This window comes from Fulmarus glacialis, unplaced genomic scaffold, assembly GCF_000690835.1.
Source record: "Fulmarus glacialis isolate BGI_N327 unplaced genomic scaffold, ASM69083v1 scaffold16588, whole genome shotgun sequence".
In the NCBI taxonomy this organism is placed as follows: Eukaryota; Metazoa; Chordata; class Aves; order Procellariiformes; family Procellariidae; genus Fulmarus; species Fulmarus glacialis.
In genome coordinates, this window is record NW_009226559.1 from 22,844 (window position 1) to 48,087 (window position 25,244).

The window sequence follows — 25,244 nt, forward strand, 5'->3', positions numbered from 1 at the left end:
CACTGTTCCAGACTTCTGTGCTGTGCTCCAACCTTCCTGATTTAATTTGGTGATTTGAGAACAATACTTCCTGTGTTTTTCCTTCACCTACCTGTGGCTGTTATAAATATAACAGTACCTTTTAAAAACAAGGCAGGCTTTGGGTCTGTCTATTCCTAACAGACTTGCTTTCAGATTGTAATTTCAGATAAGAAATTGTTTTTTCCAACTTTTACTTACTGTAGTAGAGTTGCTTTTGTTGATTTGCAGTTTATAGCAGCACTCATGTCATTCTGGTGTGAAGAGCAAGAGTCTACATTAAGAATCCAAGCTCTAATACTCTGTGGTGCAAGATGGCACTGCTGCTCCATGGGTGACTGGCTGTCCAGTTGTTGGGTCAGTGCGCTATTTAATCCTCAGCTACCTGTTTTTTATAAATTCTGAGCAACAGAGGCTTTTTTCAGAGGTAAAGTCAGGTGCCTTCATCTTTTAAATTAGGAGGTTATACTCTGAATGTATTAAGAAGCTCAAAATTATTGAGAACCGGTAGAATAGCCTCTCTTGTTGATTTAAAATCAGTTTATTTACAGAAATTAAGTATTGCACTGTAAATGTTAAATGATCTGGTGCTTATAAATGGCTTCATAATTTCAAATTGTTTTTGTTATTACAATATTTCAGCTTTTGAAGCAACCAAAATTATTTAAGATACGGTAAATTGCTACAAACTAACTGAAGGTGCTTTTACAGTAAATTAGGCTTGGAAATGTCACTACTCTTGCATAATAGGTTTTTGTTCTTACGTATTTATAGCAATAGTGTAGTTCAAGAAGGAAAGTAGGCAAATGCTAGTATTTGCACGGTTCTTAATCCTGTACATAAGTACTGATAGATGCAGTAGGATTTGTGCTGTGTGTGCATTTCACTGTTTCAAGTAGATCGTGAACTTACAAGGAAGACAACATGTGTAGCAGTTACATTGGCCATATTCAAGATCATACAAGAGGAAGTATTCTGGATTAGTAGTAGTACATTAAAATTAAACGCTTGGGTTTTAACTTGTCTTTTCATTGAAAATGTTAGGTTAAGCTAGACTTAACTTATTGTATAGATTCAGCTTTACAGAAACCTTTATCTTTAAATTGTTCTCAGCTCTGGGGTACTTCTGGGAAGGAAGTAAAAGTGTCTTTCAATTCCTCCTTCAATACTTGCAGGAAAAAAAGAAAGCTTGCTTTTAAGTAATTATCAAAATTTCACAGGGTACAGAATGTTTAAATTTGAATAGGTCCACTATGAAATTTACTGAAAACACGAGTATTTTGTCATTGTTCAGCATTTATATTGTTGATCAGAAGAACTAGCTTCTAGTTTCCATTATGGGTTACAGTTCAGTGTCTTTAAGAAAATGATTACAGCTCATGGAGCATTAATCATATTAAAACAAGGCATTTATAGTTTTTTAAGAATATAGATCCTGCAAACTCAGTTCTCTACAACACACTTCCCACTGTGAGAAAAACTTACTTTGCAAATTTTTTTAAGCATGTTTGAGCAAAATTACTAAACTTGAGAGATGAACCGTTTGTATCTTACTGGTTGGGTACATATTTTTGTTATGTAGGAAAAGTATGCAAAAAGTATGCATGATTAAGAGCTCTCAGCAAATACTTTTCAAGCCTATACTTAAAACAGGATCCTTAAGTAAACTTTACTATGTCTGCACAGCACTGCAGTATGTGGAAGCTGCACTTCAGCCCTGAGGAGCAGTTTAGCTGGGTTTGCAAGGCACTTTAACATTAAAAAGCAAAACAGACTCCACAGAAGGTGGGGTTTTGTTCATTAATTTTGGCATAACGCTAGATTGCTGTATGTATTCCAAGATCCAGGCTGACTCAGCTATTGCTGCCCAAAGATAATACTTTTCTGTGCAGCACTGCATGCCTTGCAGAAAGTAGGGAGCCGGTGTTTTATTATATGGCTCGTGCATGAAGGGTTATGTCTTCCTCCTGTTTGTTTAAAGCTCAAGAACTTGATCTGTTTTCCTCACTGGTATGCAAATTGTGTATCGGTGCTAATTAAATAGAAAGTACATACCTGTAAAGTTACAGATTTTTATTCAATTTCCATTATGTTATCTTGAAGAAAATTTGCATTAGTCAACTTTTCAATTTTAGTAAATAAAATCTGTAACTACTTGTAACATCTGTTGTACCGATGTTTGTGATTTTATTTGTTACTCACTGATTCAGAAACTGAAGCACACCATATAAGGCTATGACTAAACTGACATTTTCTTCTATACTGTAACTTTTCTCTGTAAAATTAAATGACTTTATGTATAAACTTACTGAAGTACTGAAGTATGAATATAAGCATTGCTGATCAGTGTGAAATGTAAAGCCTATGCTGCTGGTACAGGTTATTCTTTCACTGTAGAATGTTTAAATGTTGCCTTAAGCCAATCAGCAGCACTGCTTCTATATAGTGCCAGAAAAAGAAGTATTTTTTTTTAAAGTCAATTCTAAAGGGGCCCATCGAACACAATGGAAAGCAAAAAAAAATTTTTTTAAAAGGTATTAGATGTACTGGAGAAAGGAAGTATGTGAACTTCAATCAGTGCTTTTAAAATATTTATGAAATAGCAATTTTTTTTGGTCCATATAACTTGTTATTAAAAGAACTGGATGTGTGGAAACAGTTTCATACGTGCCCTTCCATTTCTATAAAGTGTTCATTGAAGCTGTAGAGGGTTTGTGGCAAGTGCTAATATTCTTGAGCTCAGCTAAAATCTGTGATCAGATCTCCGGTGAGTTCTTAAAATTTTTCATGTCCCTGTTACGGGAACTTTCCTGACAGTGTCATACCATCTCCCTCAACAACTTCTCCTGGAAAAAGTCTTTATGGCACCTTTTAAGCAGACCCATTCACCAATAAGATGTCAAGGTATGGTAGAACAACCCCCGAGGCAAAGAAACAGCATTAGAAATTTATTCAGAATATAAGAACATTTGTAAAATAAGTATTATAAATGTCTCTGTATAAATAAATGCAGTTTTTACAATTCTATATCAAATCAACACAAAATAGCTATTTTACAGCAGCTAGAAAACTAAAAAGCAGCAACACATTTAAAGCTAATTTGGTAAGGTGAAAAGTTTCTAGAATTAGAATGTATGGTACAGTATTAAAGGAAGAGAAAATCCCAATAAAACCAGTAGAACAATACTGATATTAATGCAAACTTAGTCACATGTGCTTTGCAATAGCTAACAGTACATTCAAGCTGGTGAAGATTTCTATATTTAATTGGAAAAAAAGTACTTTTTTTTCTGAACACACTGTGAAATACAAAGTTTCATGCACTCTGGTGACATAGAAAATCAAAAAACCACCCTAAGATTAATAAATGAGTGAACAACTTAGATTCTGTTGGCAAGAACCACCTATTTTTCTTGCTTTGCAAATGTAATATTTCTGCAACAAGTGTTAAGTGAGTTAGGTTGCTGTGGCTCAAGGTGATTTGCACACTCATCTATAGGCTGGTGTGCTGGTATTTCAAACAGTTGCATAAAAGGAGTTAGTTTTTTGGCATTTATTCTCAGGGTTGGTGCCATTTTAACAGGTACACCGGAACTGCAGCTAATTGTTAATATTAAACAGTTTTCACAATAACAGTAAACCTTTCACCAGTTCCCTGTTGGCCTTTTCCAGTACACCAACAAATGAAGCAGTAGCTGCTTGCTTAGGCAGAATAACTGGTGGTCAGGCAAACTATAGCTACTGCTGAGGCTGTATGATACCAGTCTTGCTTTTTCATCTACAAGCCCTATGGGAAGAAAGGGGGAGTGGCTTACATTTACTGATGATTTATAATGTATTCTAAAACACTTCTAGAGCACAGTTGGCAGGGAAGATATGCAGTAAATGTAGTAAAACAACGTTCAGTTTATGCAGTATCAGCAAATCGTTAGGCCTGAAAAAGGCACTGAGGGACACTGCAGCTTTTTATGCCTTTAAACCCAGGTGCATTTTATGCTTCCTTAATTTGTCTCTTTCCTTTAAAGACAGGTTTCAACTGAAATGCTTTAAGCTTCATTGTATTATGTTTTAACAGCTTCTCTAGCTACCAAGAAGTAGAAAAAATTGAGCCTAAGAGGAAATCCAGTGCAGTAGTGGTTTCTAGTCACCTTAAGTGAAAGGTATTTCACATGGACAGTTTGAGATGACCTCAATTTACAAGTGTTTCAGATGCAAGAAGACAAAACTGTAACTGCATTTTTGCCACAGTACACAGTGGATAATTTTTTTGTGTTTCTTCAGGAACAAGCGTGATCAGCTACCACTGACACTTACAGCAAAACCCCACATTCCTGTTGGTGAGAAACTTGGCCAAAAAAACCAGAAACACCATAGATATAGATACTTAGTAAAACCATAAAGGGAGTAAGAAATTAATGTGCCTGCTCCCTCAACAGACTGGTTTGCAAAAATTTCTATTTGCGTTATAAATTAAGAAGTGCAATTATTTTGAGAAAGAGGACTGATCAAAACCAATCCCAGGGCATTACTACCTACAACTTAATTTTGAAATCAGCATTGTTTTAACTTGCTATTGCAATCAATCACATATGATGTTGGCTTTGTAGCTGATATATTGGGCTCTAGAGAAGCAGGAATCACTACCCTAAGAAAAGAAGAAAACAGCAGCTACAGTAATAAGAGAGGTCATGAACACCAACTGCTACAGTTTCAGATGTAACCAAGACTTAACATTAACACCATATTCTGAACACAAGTTCCCACAACTATTTTGGCTGCCTGGCCTAACCCAAGAGTAGACAAAAATGGTTCAAGTTTTCTAAAAATATTTCCTTAGTACTAGAAATTGGAGGAGTAAGTAAGAAAAGTTATAATTCTAAATACACTAATAAAACTTGAGGTGCAACTCAACATGTAAAGCAGAAAGGATAGACAACTCCCGAAATCGAAAACAGAGCCTGAAAAATACAAAGTAGAGGTGTAACACAGTAACAGACTAACGAAGCTAATGGACTCTGTTTGGCATGTTAAAACAAACAAGGAAGCTGTTTTACATAGTCAAAAAGAAGCAAATTCTGAATGAAACAGGTGCTACAACAGACTCCTGTATTTTGCTCCCTAGAGAAATCAACCTGATCGTCGTGCTTTGCTTAATGTGCCTTACCATAATAGGCCAATGTTTTCAATTCAGTCAGTTTGATAATACAGTAACATGTATTAAACAAAAGAAGAGAATGTTAACAGTAACAAAATCTAACCTAAGAAGACTTCACCATTCACATTCTGTTTGTGGCTGTATATCCATATACCTACACATTTATAGTTTTGTGCCTATGTATTCAATATTAAACAGGTACATTCCTAATAAGTACCTTTTTTGGTCAAAATAAGTATAAAAAGAAGACATTCTACCTCTTGATCACAGAAAGCCGTAATAAGCACTACACACATGACAAAAATGGCCCAGCTTCTTAAAGAAAACCTTAGCTATAATGTGTTAACAAGAAAAATCAACTGTTTCACAGAACAATTGCAAGCACTATGCAATATAAATACCAGGAGGTCTCCTCTAATTTCTTACCCAACCTTGGCACAGACTATCTATCTGGCATGGTGAAACTCACAGCCTTTAGTCCTCTTACAAACTGTAAGAAATACACCATTATCATAGTTTTCAGAGATGCAACGAGGGTTTCTTTTTTTTTCCAAATCAACAGGAGTTTTCCTACCTGATCTGCACGGTGAGCAACAGTACTGCAAGTACGATGCAAAAAAGCAAGCCAACCTATCATTTCCCCATTTTGCAGCTGCCTATTTAGTTGATTTAACCACAGCAGCAAGTCTTGAGGGTACAATACAGAATCCTGTGTGCAGAGGGAGCTCAGGGATTGGAAAAACTCTCAAACTACCTCCAAACTGCCCAAATTAAAACCTCGTAACATGAATTATTTTTCTATGTGACACTGTCACCCATGAGACATACATAAAATGGAAAAGAAGCTGTATGAATATAGACATAATGACACAGACAACATACATAATTATAGCATGATAATTCAGGCACTGCCATTTTACATTACGAAACAGTCCTTAAGTTTAACACTTATATTATCCCCATGGCACCTCTCTGGGATCCCAGAGAAGGTGCTTAAGTGTGTCAGTGTTGACAGTCAGAGCTTTTAGTGTTTGAAGCTACCTAAAAGTCAGCCTCCAAAAGAAAGAAATTTGTAATGGCACTAAGCATCTTTGAAAGAGATGCATTTAAAGTGAAGTTTCATTGGTGTGTGGTCTAGAGTTCTCTTCTTCTAGTAAAGCTATTCTTTGTTTGAGCATCCTTACTTGTGTTTCATGTCTCTCCACCATGGCCATCATTTGCGATTCCAGTTTCTTCAGCTTATTTTGATGCTTTTTCTTTGCTTTTTCATAAGCTGCTACCAAGTTGCTGTAAGAAATACAAGGCAATACAAGGTCATTCGAAAAGCCTTGTTCACAGCAAGTGCCACAAAAATCCACTTCAAAAACCCACCTTCAGGGAATTCCAAAGTTTGGGTACTGATCATCTTCCTAAAATGTATGAGTGCTTTAAAACGCATTAGATCCAAACCTTATTGATCCAAACCCAGATCAATGCTAATCTCTGTATCTTTTTTCGGGCAAGTATGCACCTTTACCAGTAAACTGGTTACTGAAAACATTTTTAAACATAGTTCAAAGAGCCAGCAGGAGGTTGCTGATGATGACCTTGCCAAGCACTGTTTTTGAGTCAGGATACCACAACATGAAACATGTAATGATTTACAAAAACATTGCATGGCCAGAATCTGCTTACAAAATCCAGCACTGATTTTGCATTTTCCTTTTAAAAAAGTAACAGTTATATTCAGAGGATGGCATCTTGTGCTTATTTGTCAGCTGCTAAGTATCTTCTGTGCCTCCACCTTGACCCAGTAGGAAGGCTTGAGATGGGTACTGCTCCTCACCACAAGGGCTTTCAAGTATAATTTATTAATGAAAACTACATTGTGAGTGACAGGTTCCTTGCAGGAAGTGCAGCTACAGTCCATCATATTCTCAGTCCATCCAAACACAGCGCCAGTAAAATCTACTGGGTGAGCAATGAAATTTAAGTGTGATTATCAAAGCCAGTTTATTAATAAAGAGGCTTGAGCCAAAGAAAAGGGAGCAATTTTAAACATAATAGCAGATTCATAAATCTGACTGAATGGAGGTTTTTGGTTTTTTTAATAATAATGCATTTACTAGTAACTTAAGATTAACTTATTTCCCCCACTCTGTTCTTAGCTATGTAGTTTTTAGTGTCATACATGGGAGGTTTACACCTTCCCCATCTCTAACTATAACCTTAAAGAGTCAACTTACGTGAACACAACGATCCACAGACTGGTCATTAAGGTTGGGGGAGGATTACAATGCATTACCAGAACACAGCAAAAAAAAATCAATGGTGCATCCATCTGCTAGTAGATCCTTTACCTGTTTGCCCTTTTAAGGTCATTAACAAATTCTGCAGACTGCTGATGTCTGATTTCACTGCTCTTCGTGAGTCTCTCCAAAGCACTCACTAACTCTTGCACTCTAGTTTTCAGTTTCTTCTCCCTGGATTAGGAGAAAAGGAGGGAAAAAACTATTTTCAAAACAGAAATAACACTTCAGCTTGCAAGTGCATGAATGGTTGTCCTGTGCTGAGTTGACAGGCTGAAAGTATTTCCTTACTAATACTTGGATAATTCAGGAGGTAGTTCTTATATTAAGCTTTTCCACAGACTGATTTTTATAACATTCACCATTTTAGAATACAGGATCAGAGATGCAGCAGACAAAAGAGAAAACAAACTTCTTTGGTGGATCACGGTCTTGTATGTATCGAATCACACTAAGAAATAATCACAAAGACACATAAATAAAAATTTAAGAATATATATAAAGTAGATGCCACCTACTGTATCTTGAATGAGATAGTGAAGAAAACTACCAAAGGAGATCAAACATCATGGTAATCATACAGGAATTTTAATTAAAAATAGCATACTAGGATTGCTATTAAAGATAATTTACTAAACAAGTTTCTTTTTACTTTTTACTTAAAAATTACTACAAAATCATAGAATCATAGAATAGTTTGGGTTGGAAGGGACCTTTACAGGTCATCTAGTCCAACCCCCCTGCCATGGGCAGGAACATCTTCAACTAGATCAGGTTGCTCAGAGCCCCGTCCAACCTGACCTTGAATGTTTCCAGGGATGGGGCATCTACCACCTCTCTGGGCAACCTGTGCCAGTGTTTCACCACCCTCAGAGCAACTCCATTGATTTCAGTTACTGCCTCAAATTTACCTGAGTAATTTATACTACAGTCTGTATTACAGTAGATCACTAGATCACTAGTTTTTCTCAGGAGACTGCAAGTCCAGTCCATGTGGCAGTGGGAAACAGAAAAAGTTAAGAACAAGAGATACAGAAGAAGAGAGAGCACAGGCATTTTCTTCTACGAGGTACTCTTTTTCTTTCAAATAAGCCACAGTAGTGAGGTTTAAAATGCCGATATAGTTACCAATACTTACTTACCAATTATGAACCAAAAACTAATTACATGAAGTGTGCCAAAATGGAAGTAAGGTACCTTATAGTATTTTTATGTTAACAATATCTCTATGAGGGAAAGAAAAAGCAAACAAGGCAGAAGTTCTGGGGAGGAGTAAGCATTACAGCTTGGGGCTTAAGCTGCCTTTAGAAAGCATTTCCCAGTGCAGGCAGGCATGTGGCATGAGGCAGGTGCTTCTTCCCGGGGAGCCCTCTGCTCCAGAGCCGATGGCTGCCCACAGCTCGCTCCTATACAGACATGGGACTGTCCCACCTCTTGTGCAAGGGTGCTGATGTGGAGACCCAGGAGCCTTTCTCTGTGACCCATGCCCATAGCACAGACAGGCCAGAAAGAAAACCAACAGATTTGAAAATAAAAAACAAGGGGATAAGAATGACATGGAGCTGGGCTAAAGTGGGACAAAGTTAAATTCTGTATTGTTGAACCTTACACTTGGGAATTTTGCATGCATGGAGATATTTGTCTGTGCTTTGCTGCCTAGAACCACTTTGCAGCGATTTGCCCTTCCCTCCTGTTTTTGTTGCAGTGCTGCTAAGTGAATAAATTGGATTTAATCTCAACTACAAGACTACCACTACCTCCCACATAAGCCCACTGAGCCCCACGGGAATGAATACCCTGAAGTTTGTGAAAGCTTCCCCAGCTCTGCACAGACCACAGGGATGCTCCTCGAAACCCCGCTCACCAGCCTGCAGTTCCGAGGCTGGCCTGGCGACGGCAGCATTTTATAACCAGAGACAAGGACAGCACATGTGGCACGTTTCACTGTGCCCGGCTTCAGCAACAGAAGGGCTTTCACAAAGTCAGCCGGGGAAAGATTCCAAGTTAGCAGTTTATCCCAACACACTGCAGACTCTGGTTTACTGGCCAAATTAAAAAGGACATGAGAAGGGCCTCATTGATGAAGAATCATCAGTATTCTTTATGCGTCCTTTCATTGAAGTAACATACTCTCCGTTTTCAAATTACGCAATCTTTTTCCCCAGCGGTTAAAAGCTCAGCGCCGTCCAGCCCAAATACAAATTTTTTTTTTATATCTTATCTTAGCAGTTAGCAAGACTCAGCACAGTCTGCAGTCAAAATCTGTGTTCTGCAAAGAAAATAGGAACAAACAAAATCTAGTTTTTACTTGCAATAGAAGATAAATAAGAAAAGATCAGACTTGGCAGAGGCCAGACGCGTTATCTAACGTTTCTGTGGCACTACTGATATGACAGAACAGAGTAGCGTAAATTTGGTGCTTGTCTGTTCCAAAGGACGCCACAGCCAGAGACCCCGGGGAAGGTTCAGTAGCACCGTGCTCAGCACTGCGACCTAGCACGAACAGCAAGTCCAATGGAATAAACATTCGCAGTATTTGGATTGGGAGAGAAAACTAAAAATCACATGGGGTTGATTTAACGTTACGTGCAAGAAAAGATATAGCTGTGAAAATACTGCACACAGTCCCATGGGAAAGAACCCTGTAGAGCCACAGTTTACTGCAGCTGAAGTCCTTAACACACCTGCTGTAACGAAAGCTGCGTGGAAAAGAAACACAGTGGAAAGACTTGGAGGAACTTGTCATGCATGGTAAAGTTTGGTTGCTACGGTTACTGTTACCTGATAAAACTATTACATCACCTTTTGTCTGTTTTTGCACTCATACCTTTCAGTCAGTCATGTTTGGTCCAAACTCAGCTAAATGTCAGGAGGTATTTCTTTACATTTGGCCTATAACATCCTTGTCTTGCTGCTTGCCAAAGATACAGAGCCAGCAGAGTGGTAAACACCCTGGGCCTCCACAGGCTAGTTAAACAACTTTCAGATGCTAGTTCTGAATCATCTAGCTAAACGGGTAACAGTGGGTAATCCTTCAAATCTATAGATGCCTCAAATTTACATTTATACCAGTAAAATGCATGTATTCCCTGAGCTGACCAGATCCACACAGTTCTTTTGGCTTTTCTTGATGTCTTGAAGTCAGTGAAAACAGCACTAGCTAGTGCCTACTCCCACCTTAATCTCAGGGAAAGCAATGGGCGGTTTGATTGCATGTGCTGAAATGTCCCAAAATCTTACAAAAACAACACACAGTGATCTACTTTTACACTTACTGTTCCCGATTTAAAACACGCCTACCTAAATAGCTTTACTTCAAGAGGCATTTCATAGAACAAGTAACACCTGAGGAGACAGACATAGCAGCAACAGTAAAGGTACAGTAAGTACCTTGTTTTAGTCTGGGAAATGGAGATGCATATACACTTGGTTAACGACTATTACGTGCAAAAAACATGTAAGGTTTTCCCTGGAGTGCTGCGCCTTCTATTTTAGTAGCAGATGAGAGACCTCAGAGCTCTACCTTACTGGCTGGCCAGCAAATGCTCTGTCGCTTTGTAAAAATCCCTTGCCTCATAATGCTAACTCGTCCCACTTCCCTCCATTCCTATCACTAATTACCTCAGTTTGGACAGAAATAATTGTTCTTATTTGCACCTCTCCAAAACTGACTGCTTAGTTGGGCAGTGAATGGGAGTGATAATGAATCCTGAGGTGCTATTTGCATTCCTTTAATGCATTACAGGGTTAGCTGTCTTTACGGGATTTCTAGCACCACTTCACTTTCCTGATTGCTATTATAAATCAGCAGGATATGAAGAATCAGCCACTACAGGCTTAATAAGACAGAATATTTTAAAACAATAGTCCTAGTCATATGCAGCGTTTTTCCAGGATGAGAATGCGTCAAAGCTGCGAACCAGGGATGGAACTGCATTTGATGCGACAACCATACAAACATCCTCCCGACAGGGATTGCCGTATGGCTGTGGCTGCCAGACAGTCTTCCAGAGTCTGAAGAGCAAACACGCACAGAAGCTTACACGCCAAATTCACACTCCTATCGTGGCCCAGGGCTGTAATACAGACCAGAATGGATCCTGAGAAAGGATTTATATGTGTATTTTGATGGGAAGAGGGAAGGAGAAGCAAGCATTTTTAGAAGAACACAATTTCTCCCCAAGCCACAGGTCAGTTGGACCGCAGAAGTCAGCACAGCTTTTGCTCCCCACAGTTCCTCTTCCAACCAGCTACTGCTCCTGCAGTGCAGAAAACACAGCCGCAGCACCTTGTGCGCACACGGAAAATGAGCACGTATTCCCAGAAGAGGGAAAAGCTTACGATCTGAGGGCATGGCTCGCTTCCAACGCAAGGGCTCTCTGCTGCGGGGCAGTCGAGAGTCAGCTGGGGAAATCCCCGACTGCTCCCTTTCCAAAGAAAAGCTCAGAATAGGTGTATTCAGGGGCCTACAGCCTAGCCCAACATAAAACCACTATTTTCAATGAAATGCCTAACATGCTGGTAACAAAGACTTTTGTTTCGTATTTTCACAATCAAAACACTCAGTTGCTAAGCGGTTTTCAAGGGCTTTTTGTTTCAGACTTACAGGATGGTTTGAATAGGAAGGCAGGCGGACAGGGCCTAACGTTTCCTCTGGTTTCAAGGCTACCGCTGCAGAGAGGAGGGAATTCTGCCAGAGCCGTAGAGGAAACTATATAACATCGGGCACATTTCTGCAGTTTCTGTCAATTTGGCCTCCACACAATGACACCACGTTTGGCCCAGAATAATGTAAGCAAGGTCTTGCGCACCTTGTATTTTCCCTCCTGTCTGGGCTTTTCCAGACATGTTCAGGTTTCATATGCCAGAAGTCTTCCCAGGCAGATTTTCCTGCCCTTGGTCATTTCATCGAGAATTCCCCAGTGCTGCAAACAGGAAGCTGCTCTTCCCTGGCACGCAGAAAGTTGATTTTTCTGGCTTGAAGCGTACCCAGCTAATTCCTCCTCTTGTGAAAGCACAAACTATCGCCCCTCCGCCCTGGGGTCACGAGCACCCACAGCTCTTGCCAAATCTGGAGCAAAAGAGGAGTTATGAGCTCTCTCCAAAGCAGGAGGTAAGAAAGTTTCCCACAGCCGGGCAGAGGAGTCAGGGGCCTTTGGGGCCTGATTATCCTGCCTCTTGCCATCCCTAGGAACATCCTTTTATCCACAGGGTGCACTGCCTGCTACGAGCAGACCCCTTCAAATTCTGGCTCCCCGGTCGGAGTGGCACCATTTGCTTCAGCTCAGCATTGTCCACCGAGCTTCGCATGGACAAAGCCCTGAGGCAGCAGCCGGGCAGCCAGCCCAGAGCGACAGAGGCCCGAGGCTTCCTGGGCATAGGTACCCATGCAGGCTGGCCAGCCCCCAGGCACATGGGGCTTGGGGAGGGGAGGGAGGAGAAGCACCTCCTCCACGGCCCCGAGCTTTCCGCACGGTGCCCGCTCTGAAGGGGAGGCCCACACCTTCCACCCCACACTTCGCCCCTAATCCCTCTCCTAATACCCTCCTGTTATTTTAAGCCTGGCATGTTCCCTTACTCCCCTCTCTGCCTTTTCCAGTTCCAGCTGAACAGGGTGATACATGATTGTTTTTTCTAGGCATTTGACTCCTCTCAGGAGATAACAGCTGGACATTTAAGAGGAATGCAGATAAATTCTCTTTTCATCAGCGGTTTAAACTAACATCTTACATCAGACTGGCATGCAGAATCCCCAAGCCAACTCGAATGCATGCCTGCCTCACTGGTCTGGGCTAGCCTGCTAAGGAAAACAAGTAATATATAATAGAACTTCTTTAAGAGGCAACAAAACAACAGCACACAAATGCCCAAAGAGTCTTAAAATCACCCTCTTCAAATGCCACATCTTCTTGTCTCACTTCCTCAGAACACCCGTGCTGCCTGCTACCTGTGCAAAGGTCGCCCTTTCTGATCACAGAGAAGACAGAGAGGGCTTTAAAAAATGCTTTGCTGGTGTAAGATACTGTACTGCTTTTTTGCTGATTGTCAGATGCTTAGAGCAGATCTCAAAAACCAGACCGTACCACAGGCATGTGTTACACCACCGGCAGTGGGGAGACAGGCCAGGTGTGGAAACAACAGACTGGCAGCAGAAAGGGAGGACAGGCCTGGAGGGAGGCAGCAGCATGCCTGCCGCGCTCACGGCTCAAACCTCCCACCCAGCTTTGCCAGCCCCGCCTGCAAGCTCCCCAGACCTGGAGCTATTTGGAGCTCGTGACGATTATATCCAAGTGCACAGCGGCTCAGCAGCTCAGATAACCACGCAGTGGTAAGGAGAACCACTTATTCCATGTCAAAAATAGAGAAAAAGAAAAACGATGGTTATCTGTGATGCATGTAGAAAAAACAGCTACCCGAGGCACTTCTGAGGAATCTGTACCTTATATCGCCAAGAGCCATTTCTCTTCTTGTGAGAAGGTTTCTCTCAGTGGGGCTCTCCGGGGGGATTTCCAGAGACGGGCCATGTCTCTTGAACCCCCCAGGCAGCCAAGGGAAACCACCTCAGGAGACTGCACAGTCATAAAAAAGACAGAGATCCATGCCAGTCTCTGGCTTTCAAATGTCTCAGAGTTGCATACCTCCTCATTTAGTAGACATGATAATGAGAGAACAGAAACAAGCAAATGTAACTCATAAAAAGCAGCCGACGATGCACTGGAAAAAACTCATCGGTAGCTCCTGAATACCAACGCCGCCTCCCTCCCTCGCTTTTATCCAACTGTATGTTCATCCTGTACTTTGGCTAAACAGAAAGAGGATTTTACTGATTCAATTCTTAAGAGCCATTTTAAATCTGAATCATTACAATATGATGTGTTTTAGGCGTTTCTCTTTCCATTTCCAGGACTTAGCTTTACTGATGGTCAAAATAGGCCTGAATTTCAGAGATGTTTCTACCTACGCCTGGATCCTGCTATCATAAAAATAAGGGTGGCCCTTGAAAACATGCCAAGCTAAGATGTCACCACATGAAGTTTGTGGAAGTTTAAAATAAAGGATAGGTGGCTTGATTTACCTCTGGCTGACGTTGTGTCAGGAAATAGTCACTGCTGTGCCTTGGCACAGCTTTCTGTTGAAATGGTTGCTTTCTCAAAACAAGAAGTTTGGCACAACACAGGGTTGCAGTCTTCGGACGGGCATAGGGACCTAAAACTGCGAAGAACATTACTGTGTCCCAATAGACACACGGAAGCTATTGCAATAGGATGAATTTTCTATGTCCTACTAGAAATAGCTGCAGTTTCCACTTCCAGAGAGGCAAGAACCATAGCTCTGTGCAAAATGTACTTTTTGTTAAGAGAAAAAGAAGTGTTTGCCAGTCCTGCTGATTACCACCCTTTTCCCTCTCCATGGCGACTTCCCAGTTAGTAGCATCTTACCAAGTTATCTGTCAGTTCAAAAGTCATCAGACATTGTAAATATATAGCTCCTTTGTTGTGTTGCCAGATGGGAAAGTCATCCTTTTGCGAGGGAGATACTGAAACACGTCTAGACTGACACAATTCATGTAACCCTGCACAGCCATCAGAGATCCTAATTTTGTGCCAACTGATGACCCAGTTGAGGTCTGAACAGTCAGTCTAGTTACAAAGTGTTTTGTCTGCCACGGCCCTTACCTCCTGTTGTCAGATCCTCCCTGCTCAAATATTTTAATGCTTATAAAGGATTCTCTAAATACATACACAAAATACAACCCTATGCAGGCAGAAAAGCTAGCAGCAACTGGAAATACAAGGATAGACTGCAGGAGGACCTCAACAATCAAAGCATTTCTAATGAGGCCTGGGGAGTGGGAGAAGTTTCAGTCTTGCCAGCTTGGCCATTTTTCACAGAATGAAAGAACTTAGCAGAAAAAAGAGAAAAGATTAGTTGTATCACCATTAGTATCATCCTGCTAAAGCAAAAGCATTTCCTATCTGGAATTCTTCTTACTGCCTCCTTCCTGCCATCTCTAACGCATTTATAACCTGGTATGTGCCTACTAAGTTATAAACTCATACAAGTAATCTACAGCACTCCCTTCCCCTGCCACAGCAGAGCAGAAGACACCAGAAAGGAAGATGTCATTTTAAGATCTCCCTCAGAAACTGTGTAATATGTCTGATTTTGGGGTATTTAGCCAGATTCTCTCTCTTACAGTTAGCCTCTGGCACAGTCATCGAGGTGTCGATGCCAGGCCACGAGGCTGCTGGGAATACATTTTTGCCCTCCCAGGAATAAAATATTTCCTGCCAACAAGTTCGTTTATGGATGTGTCAAACTCAAGAAAAAACTCAACAGGCTTCATGTCCATTGAAATGTTCCATCGTTCCATCAAGAAAGGAGAGAGGGGAAAACAAAATTGCTAAAGACTCTGGCAGAAAGTATTTATGTTTGGCTGGAACAGGACGTGTCTCTAAATTGGTGGCCTTAGCCTGCAATACCAGAAATTTGGTAATGTAGATGTAACTTTTACAACACGGAACTTGCAGATAATTTACATTTCTACTAGTTAGCATAGTGATCATGGAAAAGAAAAGCCATTTCTGTGGAAAGCCCACAAGATGGGTTTTAATGCCGAACACTGCTACGGGAAATCCTGAGTCCTATTAGAACAAATACATTATGAAACAATTAATGAAGAATTGCTCCTGCCTTGAATTTCTGCTGATGGCCACTACCAATGACAACTCGGGGAGCTTCACAACACGCTGCTGGATTCCAGCTTTATGAGAAAATCCACATCTGCAGAGAGAAGATAGGCTACCTCTGTGGGTAAAACTGTTCTGCTGCAAAGCCATTTCCAGACTACGAACAAATAAATGCTTCCAAACCACACCAAAATCCGAACTGGAACTGCGTCCTGCTGTTTTATTTGGGTTTCACTCTATTTCAATTAACTGAGAAGAACCTGACAGTTTTGCAGCAACAGAAGGACAGAATGGGAAAGCAGCAGAGGGGGGAGCTGCCAGGGCAGCTGTGAAGACAGGATGGGGAGGGGGCAGCAAGCAGGGTTGCTGATTGATATCACAAATCTCTGACAAACAGGAAAACTCAAAAGCAAATGGATTTTTGCCCCTACCCTTGCAGCTGCTGTCCCCTGCACCAGTGTCTACTGCCTGGAGGAACAACAGATAGGTTCAGTTGCTGGATGTGTGCATTAAGTGCAACCAGAACTGAAATACTCCTGAACATTAGCACTTAAATATTGCCTCTAGACCACAGATTAAGTGTGCGATATTCACTTGTTTCACACCTCTCTCCTGCCCACCAGCAAGAACAGTTACTGGGCAAAATATTTTTTATTTTGAATTCTGGTCCTCCTCCTTTGGAGGGTGAGGAGGGTGCTAGGGGGAGCCGCCAGGATCTCTCCTGGTTCACACACAGTGCCAACACTTTTTTTCCCATAGAAGCAGGAAGAGCACTGAGAGATCGGCACATGCTAAGTGCAAAGGGTTAAATCCACTTTGTCCCTAAAGATATCACAGTCACTTCAGACCATTCTGCAGTGCTGTAGCACTTTCACAGAGGAAAATGCATTTTGATTGTTTTTAAAACTCCTTTGTGGATCCATGATGGTATAAATTTCATCATGGTATCTGAGGCTCCGTTTATCCAGGATGGCCATCAGGAACTGCTGGTATTTTTTAGCATAGCTGTGGCTAAACAGGTTGTAGTAAGCTTTCTCCATGTGCCAGACAGACCATCTACAGACTTTCAGAGAGAAGGCTTCAGGATAAGAGGACTAAGCATTCAGCCTGACTTGGCTGGCAGTCTGATTAGGGAGAAAAATACCCTGTCCACACAGCTCCCAGGAACGGTGCTTGAGCTCCACTGGAAGTAGCAATCACACTTAGTACAGTTGTATTTCCATTACGCAGAGAGTCTTCACTCCAAAATTTATGTACGGTTAAATCCAGTTATTTTTCTTCCCCATTTCTGCCTGACAAACTGTACTTGCTAGGCCCCTGGCTGGAAATCCATGCTAATCAACTTAAGGCCTAGTACATTAAAGCAAAGTTTTTTTCTCTGTGTTGTCAGCAAACCACATTTCATGACCGTACTCAAGCCTCCGCTAACTAAGGTCACTAGCATCTTCTCGAAATCCAGGAGCAAATAACAGCAACAGGAAAAAGCTGCAGCTTGAATGAAGACAGAAAATGCCAGTGGAGCTGCTCACACCGGGACTGGAGTGGGGCGGGGTATGGGGGAGGCCAATGGCTCTATGCAATGTTTATGCAAATGACTTTGTTGATGGGTTTTATCTGCCCACACACAAACGACAGTTTTGATTATTTTAACCACAGAATTTTGTTTCCTGCATCAAGCAAACTAAATACTCAGCAACTGCCAGACTATTAAGCAAATGGTATGAGAGGTATTGATTCTGCAGTGGTAACGATCTTACATTTTTACATAATGCCTTTCAGGCTCAAGTGTCCCTAGGCACACTACAAGTTGCACCTATGAAAAAAGCACTTCAGGAATGAAACACCACAGCTGCCTGAGAGGACATTCCACCATTAAAGAGGGTGCAAACACCAGAAAAGCAAAATACACTCTTCCCAGCCAAAATTCTTAGTAGGATTTTGGACAGGTTCTAAATACAATAACCACATCAGATTATTAGATAGCAATGTTTTAGAAAAGGTGGAACAAGTACTGAAACAACTATTGAAATAGGGCATATCTTTGTCATGAAGTTTACCACATAGCTGGTACAGTGAAAACTGCTGCGCAAACAAATACCTAGTTAATGCATAACCGTACTGAAAGTTTTCGCTTAAAACCTGGCTGTTGATAAAAGCAGTTTGTCAAGTCATCAATTTTCTCTCTCGTTGGAAAGCTAATGCTTCACACAACAATGTCATCCATAATTGAACTGTGGCTCTACTTACATACTCAGTAGGCAAATGCAGCATCTAAGTCATCAAAATCACTGCAATTCCCACTCCCCTAACTCCTACCCAAGTTCTAACCTGCGACCAACTTTCTTAACCAAAGGTCACACTTCAAATCCTGTCTTCACTGAAGGTTTTCTGCATGCCCTCAAGCAAGTCATGTCACTGTTTTGTGTCTCATATACTTGCCTGAATATGGACATTCCTGACATTTTGAGGGTTTCTTAGGGATACAGTTAATCTGAATTTTAGAGAACCTCAAGGGGAATGGAGCTGAGCACCATGCGAGGACTTTCATCAGCTGAAGAACAACAGCAGAACAGAGGGGAAGGTTAGAAGAACTTCGATCCTTTTCCTTCTCACAGGAAAAATCTGTGATCACTCTTAAAATCACGTGAGGGTAAGAGCAAAGGCTCAGAACCGAACCTCACCCTGGACCTACAGAACAAGTCATGTCTCTGGTGAAGGAAGCTGCTTACCGCCTGAGTGCGTTTGTCAGTTCAGCAGTCAGTTCACTCTCGTTGTAAGGTCTCAGCTCAGCTAGTGTTAACGGTGTTGCGGTGCCATCACTGCATTCCTGAGAAATGAGGAAAGGCCATCTAATTTGAAGTTACTTACCATCTTAATGGGAAACCTCTGAAAACCTCTTAGTTCGCAGCTACTTTTAAAATGGAAGTAAAATAAACATCACAATGTCACAACAACATGGCAGTGTATCAACACACCAAGAAATGGACCAACAGATTAATGCTTCACAAACCCTTCTAAATGTTTCCTAAACCACCACAGCTCACTGATTTGCAGAATTCTGCTATAGTGTGCATAACTGCTGGTGCCTTATATTACCGTTGACACCACACTTGAAACAAAGAAGCATTGGATCAAACAATGCAGATGATGCTGATAAGAAAGACACAGTTATACACTAGCTCTGGATTTTGGTTTTAAACATATTACTGAGGTTTTTTGGGGACACAGTAGTAAAATAACAGGAGTAAAGTTTTTCTAGGCATCACTATTTCTTCATGCAAGTTATTAATGTAAATGCAGAAATCTGTTTATTTTGCATTATACTAAGGGGGAAAAGTCTTCATTCTCAAATCATTACAAACTATCTGACTTGGAAAAAGAGACTGTCATTACAACGCTCTAACTGCTTCATAGAAATGAGCTCTATTTTTTCATATTTTGTGTTTGGAGCAGGGGGAGGATGGTGTTTTGCTTAGACTCTCTTCCACTGTATCCAGTGAGCAGCAACAGGCAAGACACAACATGTTCAACCACAGTAGCTTGTACATTTGGCAAGAATGGCTGTGTTGCACTCCTCCACAAAATGACAACCCTATTTTAGCCCAGGCTTAACAGTAATTCTGCAAAGTCCTCATAAGTCACAGCATAGAAAGAACGACCTAACAAGTGGAGAAGAGAGAAAAGACGTACATATAGACAAAAGAGGAGAATGATTAACATTGCTAAAGACTGCTTTAGGGAGGGAAGGGTACAATAAATTGTGTTTATGCCGATTTTGGAAACTTGTTTGACTCCTGACCTTGCCCAATTTGTCTTTGCTTCCGCTGCTGGTTGAGCTGAGAGACCTCATTCTCTGCTCTTTCTGCTCTTCCACTTCAGACTTCAAGTGCTCAATATGGACGAGGTAGGCCTGCTCCTGGGCCTCTCGAGTGCTCAGTTTCAATTCCAATGCCTTCTTTTCCTTCTCTAGCAGGTAAAGCTGTGCCTTGAGCTCTGCCATCTCCTCCTGTTGAAGAAACATTATCAGCATGCTGCTTCAGGGCACTACACACCTAAGGGAAGAGGAGGTTAAACAAGGTTTTCATCAACTCCTATTACTTGAGTGTTCTTTCCATGGAGAGCACTATCAGCATCCAGAAGGCTTTTTATAATCACATAGTATATTTGTCAAAAGACCAGTATATCTTGAGACTAAGCGAGTATGAAGAGCTGTCCTATCCCTTAATCAGACTCAGAAATAAGCTCAGAGGCAACAGAGCAGCTAATGTGCTGAAACTAGAGTATCAGGGATCTGAGAGGGTTACCAGAGCTGCTGAAATTTCTTTGGTTCTACATTGCCCTTCAGACACTATTGCCCTAAAAACAGGAGCGTCTGACTTCAGCTTGCCAAACAGCTCCCTAAATGCCAGATTCCAGTTTCTTATTGATACATAAGAATTAGAGTTGGTTTATCTCATTACAGTGGAATAGGTTCGAGGTACCAGGACAGCAAACACAGATCACATATTCCTGTCTCATAATACCATCCTCCATGGCAGATTGAGTTAGTCAAAAAGGGCAACAGGGTATGGCATCATCGGATGTCCATTTTTAATTTCCCTCCTCTAGGTGGCCAGACTCCCAACTATACACAACTGGAGGTTGACAAAATTGCGCTCGCTTATATTCTTCCATAAATATGATCCACAGAAAATGGACACTGGTACTTCACAGAAAGAAGCTCAATTCTGAGAGCTAGTTCTTGTGTGTAATTCTTCTGCCACTCTGATATTTATGACAGAGCTGTCAACTATTGTAACACAACAACTGCTATTTGGGGACAGACCTCTGCTTTAACATCTGCTCTGACAGTGGCTGGGCAGAAGTGTAAGAACAAGGCATGAGTGCAGCGACCCTTCTTTCAGCACTTGCTCCCAGCCTCCCATGAAAAGCGGCTGATGGGTATCCTAACCAGAAGGCTCTTTGTATTTAACAACACTTCAGAAAAGTTTCTTCCATGAATGTCTAGTTATTTTCTGAACCCAGGAAAACCCAGCATCCACAAAACATTTAAAGAGATAGTCCTAAAATATTATTTACATCATGTGTTAAAAAACCACCATCAAACCAACAAAAGACCACCAAAACAAAAAAAGCCCAACCCAGAATCATGTTCTCACTGTTGAGCTTGCCGTGCCCTAGGTCACCTCATGTGTGAATACTGAGTTCATGCAGCCATTTTCTGTATTACAGTTCAGTTCTAGACTTGTTCACTGTATAAACATCTCTGAAAGATAGACGTTTCTGTTGTGCGGCCAGCCTAGGAACAAATCACTACTTTTTAATTCTTTTTTTAAAACAAAAAACCATATTCTAGTCACAATCTTATCCTTCAAAAATAATGCTCTTTGTATTATATGCATTATTAATAAAGATTATACAAACACAAATCTTGGCATATATTTAGACTAACTTTTTCTGTAGAAGAGAATCTACGTTTCTACCAAAAACTTGCTGTCTAGATTAAATGTAAGCAGTGCACACAGGTATACCACAGTTACAACCAGAATATAGTAATCACAGGCAATCATTGGCTTATTCAGAATCACCAACCATGCAAAAACAAAATCCATATCCTAAAAACCCTCAGGCTTGGAAAGGTTTGTATGAGCTTTAAAATAATTCATTTATGCATCTACTTGTTTATGAACTGAAGGTTAGAAGCACAATCAGTTTCATTCAATGTGGTTTACAGAAATTTAGTTGTTAGGCAAACTTATCATTAATTTCCTTTGTCAACAGTAAAAATGTAAATAATACTGATAAATAATAATGGGAAAATTTAGTTATAGGAGTTGATCTGGATTTTCTGGTATACTTAAGTGTATGCATTTAGCTTCTTAAGCCTCTATTTCTAAAGCCATTAATCTACTTAGCCTGCTTAGAGAAGTCTGAGAAGTAATTTGAGCAGAGTATTTTGGCACTTATGTGAATAGAAGATACCCTTGACAAAGGGCTATCTATGTGGGAGGGTCATGACAAGATCTTCCCAGGCTGGAAGCTGAAGCTAGGCAAACTCAGCCTAGAAATAAGGGACATTTATTTCCTAAAAGAAAAAGGTGAATTTAACCACTGCAACAATGAATCTGTGGAACTGATTTTTCCCATCACTTAGAAGTTTTAACTTAAAGACTGGATGTTTGGTTGTACTACATATCCCAGCTCAAAATAAATTTGAGGATCAATGATTAACTCCTTTGTTTATGAAGACAGTAAGCTTAGGCCGTCATATATGAATTTACAAGTTTGCATCCTGTCCCAGAAGACATATAACGGACTCCAAAAGCACCATATGTTAATTTTCTCATGTCAAGACAATGTGACTTTGAAGCAGAGAAGCAAAGACAAAGCAGGGGAAAAGTAGAAGAACTGTCGGCCAGTGTCTTACAGAGGCTCCTAGGGAAGGAACAGGAAGGAATGGAAAGGTTGAAGTTAAAAATTAAAGTTAGAGTTGAGGATTCTGGTATGGACACATACAATCTGTGAGGCAGGGTGGCAACAGTAACGTTTCATGTGGGAAAATTTAAGTAGCTCGGGTTTACTTAGAGAGTTAGTCTTTACATATGCAGTAATTTTTTCCATGAATATATGTTTTCTAAAGATAGTGTCTAAATTTAATTTCAATGACAACATCACCTTTGTATATTTACTAGCACCTTTTTTTCTAATTACAGGATGCTGGTGAAACATTTTGCAGTTTAACATATCTGCTTCTTCAGAGTGTGGGCCTAAAGCACAAGTGGCATCTACAAAATGAAACCCTGAAGAAGGAGGTAGCAAGTGGTCACCCTTCCAGTTGACTGCAGGAGACTTACACAACCCATGCAAATTCACAAGCTTCAAGCACCAAATCTAGCAGTCATTTCAGGACCAATTAATTGAATATTTTGAGGAATATTTTGTACTTGCAGTCATATTGTAATTCTGAATTTGGGTGAAAACTTGAATGAAAATTAAATACTCTGGACTCAATATAATTAGAAAAACCACAGTATCCTCAAAATTAAAATTTGTGTTGGATGTGGTCATGTCGGAAGAATAAAACAGCAAGGACTCTTATGTGGCAAAAAGTTCTGAAAGTCATGAAAAGGGGCTCCAGGAGGATCAGAGTACACAAGGTGGAATAAGTAAGCCTTCAGAAGTAAAACAAATGTCTGAGCAGATAAATGCCACCCTCTAGTTAACTGTATTTTACTCTATACATCTATAAAAGCATGAAATGCTGTAACAAAGGTGGACAACAGGATTCTTAACATTTTCCGCAAAGAGACTGTAGCCTCAAAGCACATTATGAGCAATATTATCAACACCTGTACACAAAAGAGGACAAATTACCAGTGTAGAAAGCTGAGACTTCTTATCTAGATTAAGTCCTTTGAAATGCAGAAAGGCTGTAAACCAAGAATTATTTACACCCATCAGAAGTAATCTCCTTGCTAACTGGGGCATGACAACAACTGACCTCAAAGCAAGACCACTGAATGATGACAAACCGCAGATGAGAATATATTTGGAAACATGGTTAATCATTGCTTGAAGCAAAGAATTGGATTTTACAGAAGTACTACGGACCGCTACGTCTTACACTCTGGATCAGTGAAAAAAATAAAGAGGGCAACAGAGAAACCATCCCCAAACCATCTTTTTACGGATCATTTTCATCAATAATGAAGAAGTAATGGTGTAAAGGCGTTTTCAGAACATTATCAGCATAACACACAGATGCAAGAAGCAATATGACTGATGTGGTGATCAGTTTTTACTGGGAGTCATAAATGAAAGGTGCCAAAAGATGCAGCAGAGATTCCCCACAGATACAAGTTTCAGGAAGACAACAGCAGGTCCTAAGACCCAGCAATGCAGGAAATCCTTGAGTAGCTCAATCAAGCTGTGTCAGCCTTGCCAAGAATGTGGAAGGGAGGGAGCAAATTAAGAGCTGCTACATGATGAACAGATGAATCCATCTGCTTCAAGTTAAATAAAATACCGTAAGGAAACTTAAATTCTCCAGTTGTCTCAGAAGAAGGCAGATGCATACACTATTCTGTATGAGATACATGTTCCAAGTAACAGATACAAACAATACGCTCAGAAAGCCAAGACATCCATGAGTCCTGCCCTTAAGTTCAGCTGTGTTTTAGCTTGCTGAACATATAAGCAAGGTGTAATGCAGACCTGAGCAACAATCATGGATGCTAATAAGGTAGCATATTCTCTTGGGACCAAAGTACGTGGAGTGTAGCTGTGCCTTTTGTAATGCTCTATGCATAGAAGAAGGGCAGGGGTTTTCAATTTCTGTAGCACAAGAGCACTTACCGACAAATCCATTCCAAGCTTTGACAAACTTGAGTTTTCACCATATCCCTTTCAGAAACCTAGGGATTTCCTGCAGTTGTGAATTCCAGAAAAGTACAACAAATTATAATGAATAACAGTACTATCAGTTTCCATGTACCAGAAAGGACTGAAGGTGACTTCAGCCACCTATGTAAAATGTATGTCTATTCCAGTATGCATGGCACACAAATCAATCAAGAAGAAAGATTTCTTCTTCTTCTTCTAGGGACAATTCCTGCAGTGAAAACCCAATGTGCTAGGTCCACCCAAAAGTTATGAGTGGACATGATATGTCAAAAACAAGTTAGATGATTCTTTAGTGAACAAAAGGATTACCAACACTCAAAACTGTGCCAGAAATTATGATATGCAACTATTGGTGTTCCTGCCAGGTCAGGGAATGCAAGGGCACTAATCACAAGGGATAGCTCTGCAGTTTGCCTTTACCAATCAATTTAAAGATAGAGATAAGAATGGTGTACAAGAGATTTCAGGGAAGATCTGGATGCAAAGAGGAGAAGGAAGTGTGGTATCTGAAATATACACTGAATAATCTACAAATATCTTCCAGTACATTTTGCATGCTTCAGTTATGGGAAATATATTGCTGTTGGCCACAATATATTCAAACAACTAACATAACTTCAAATCTTCTGACTGGTAGCAGACAATCTTTTTTTCCGAACTGCAAATATTGAATGCGTTGTTACAAAATTG

General features: G+C 40.5%; 1 protein-coding gene across 1 annotated transcript in view; it reads right to left on the minus strand.

The window, feature by feature from the left end:
- Positions 1–5,966: 5,966 nt before the first annotated feature.
- Positions 5,967–25,244, minus strand: part of MCC (mutated in colorectal cancers) — a gene marked incomplete at its 5' end in the record, with an annotated part of 68,727 nt that continues 49,449 nt past the window's right edge. The window contains 4 exons of the mRNA XM_009582853.1: positions 5,967–6,460; positions 7,513–7,635; positions 18,881–18,978; positions 19,951–20,157. Of these exons, the coding sequence (XP_009581148.1) occupies positions 6,280–6,460; positions 7,513–7,635; positions 18,881–18,978; positions 19,951–20,157 (609 nt within the window). The remainder of the gene's footprint in view (positions 6,461–7,512; positions 7,636–18,880; positions 18,979–19,950; positions 20,158–25,244) is intronic.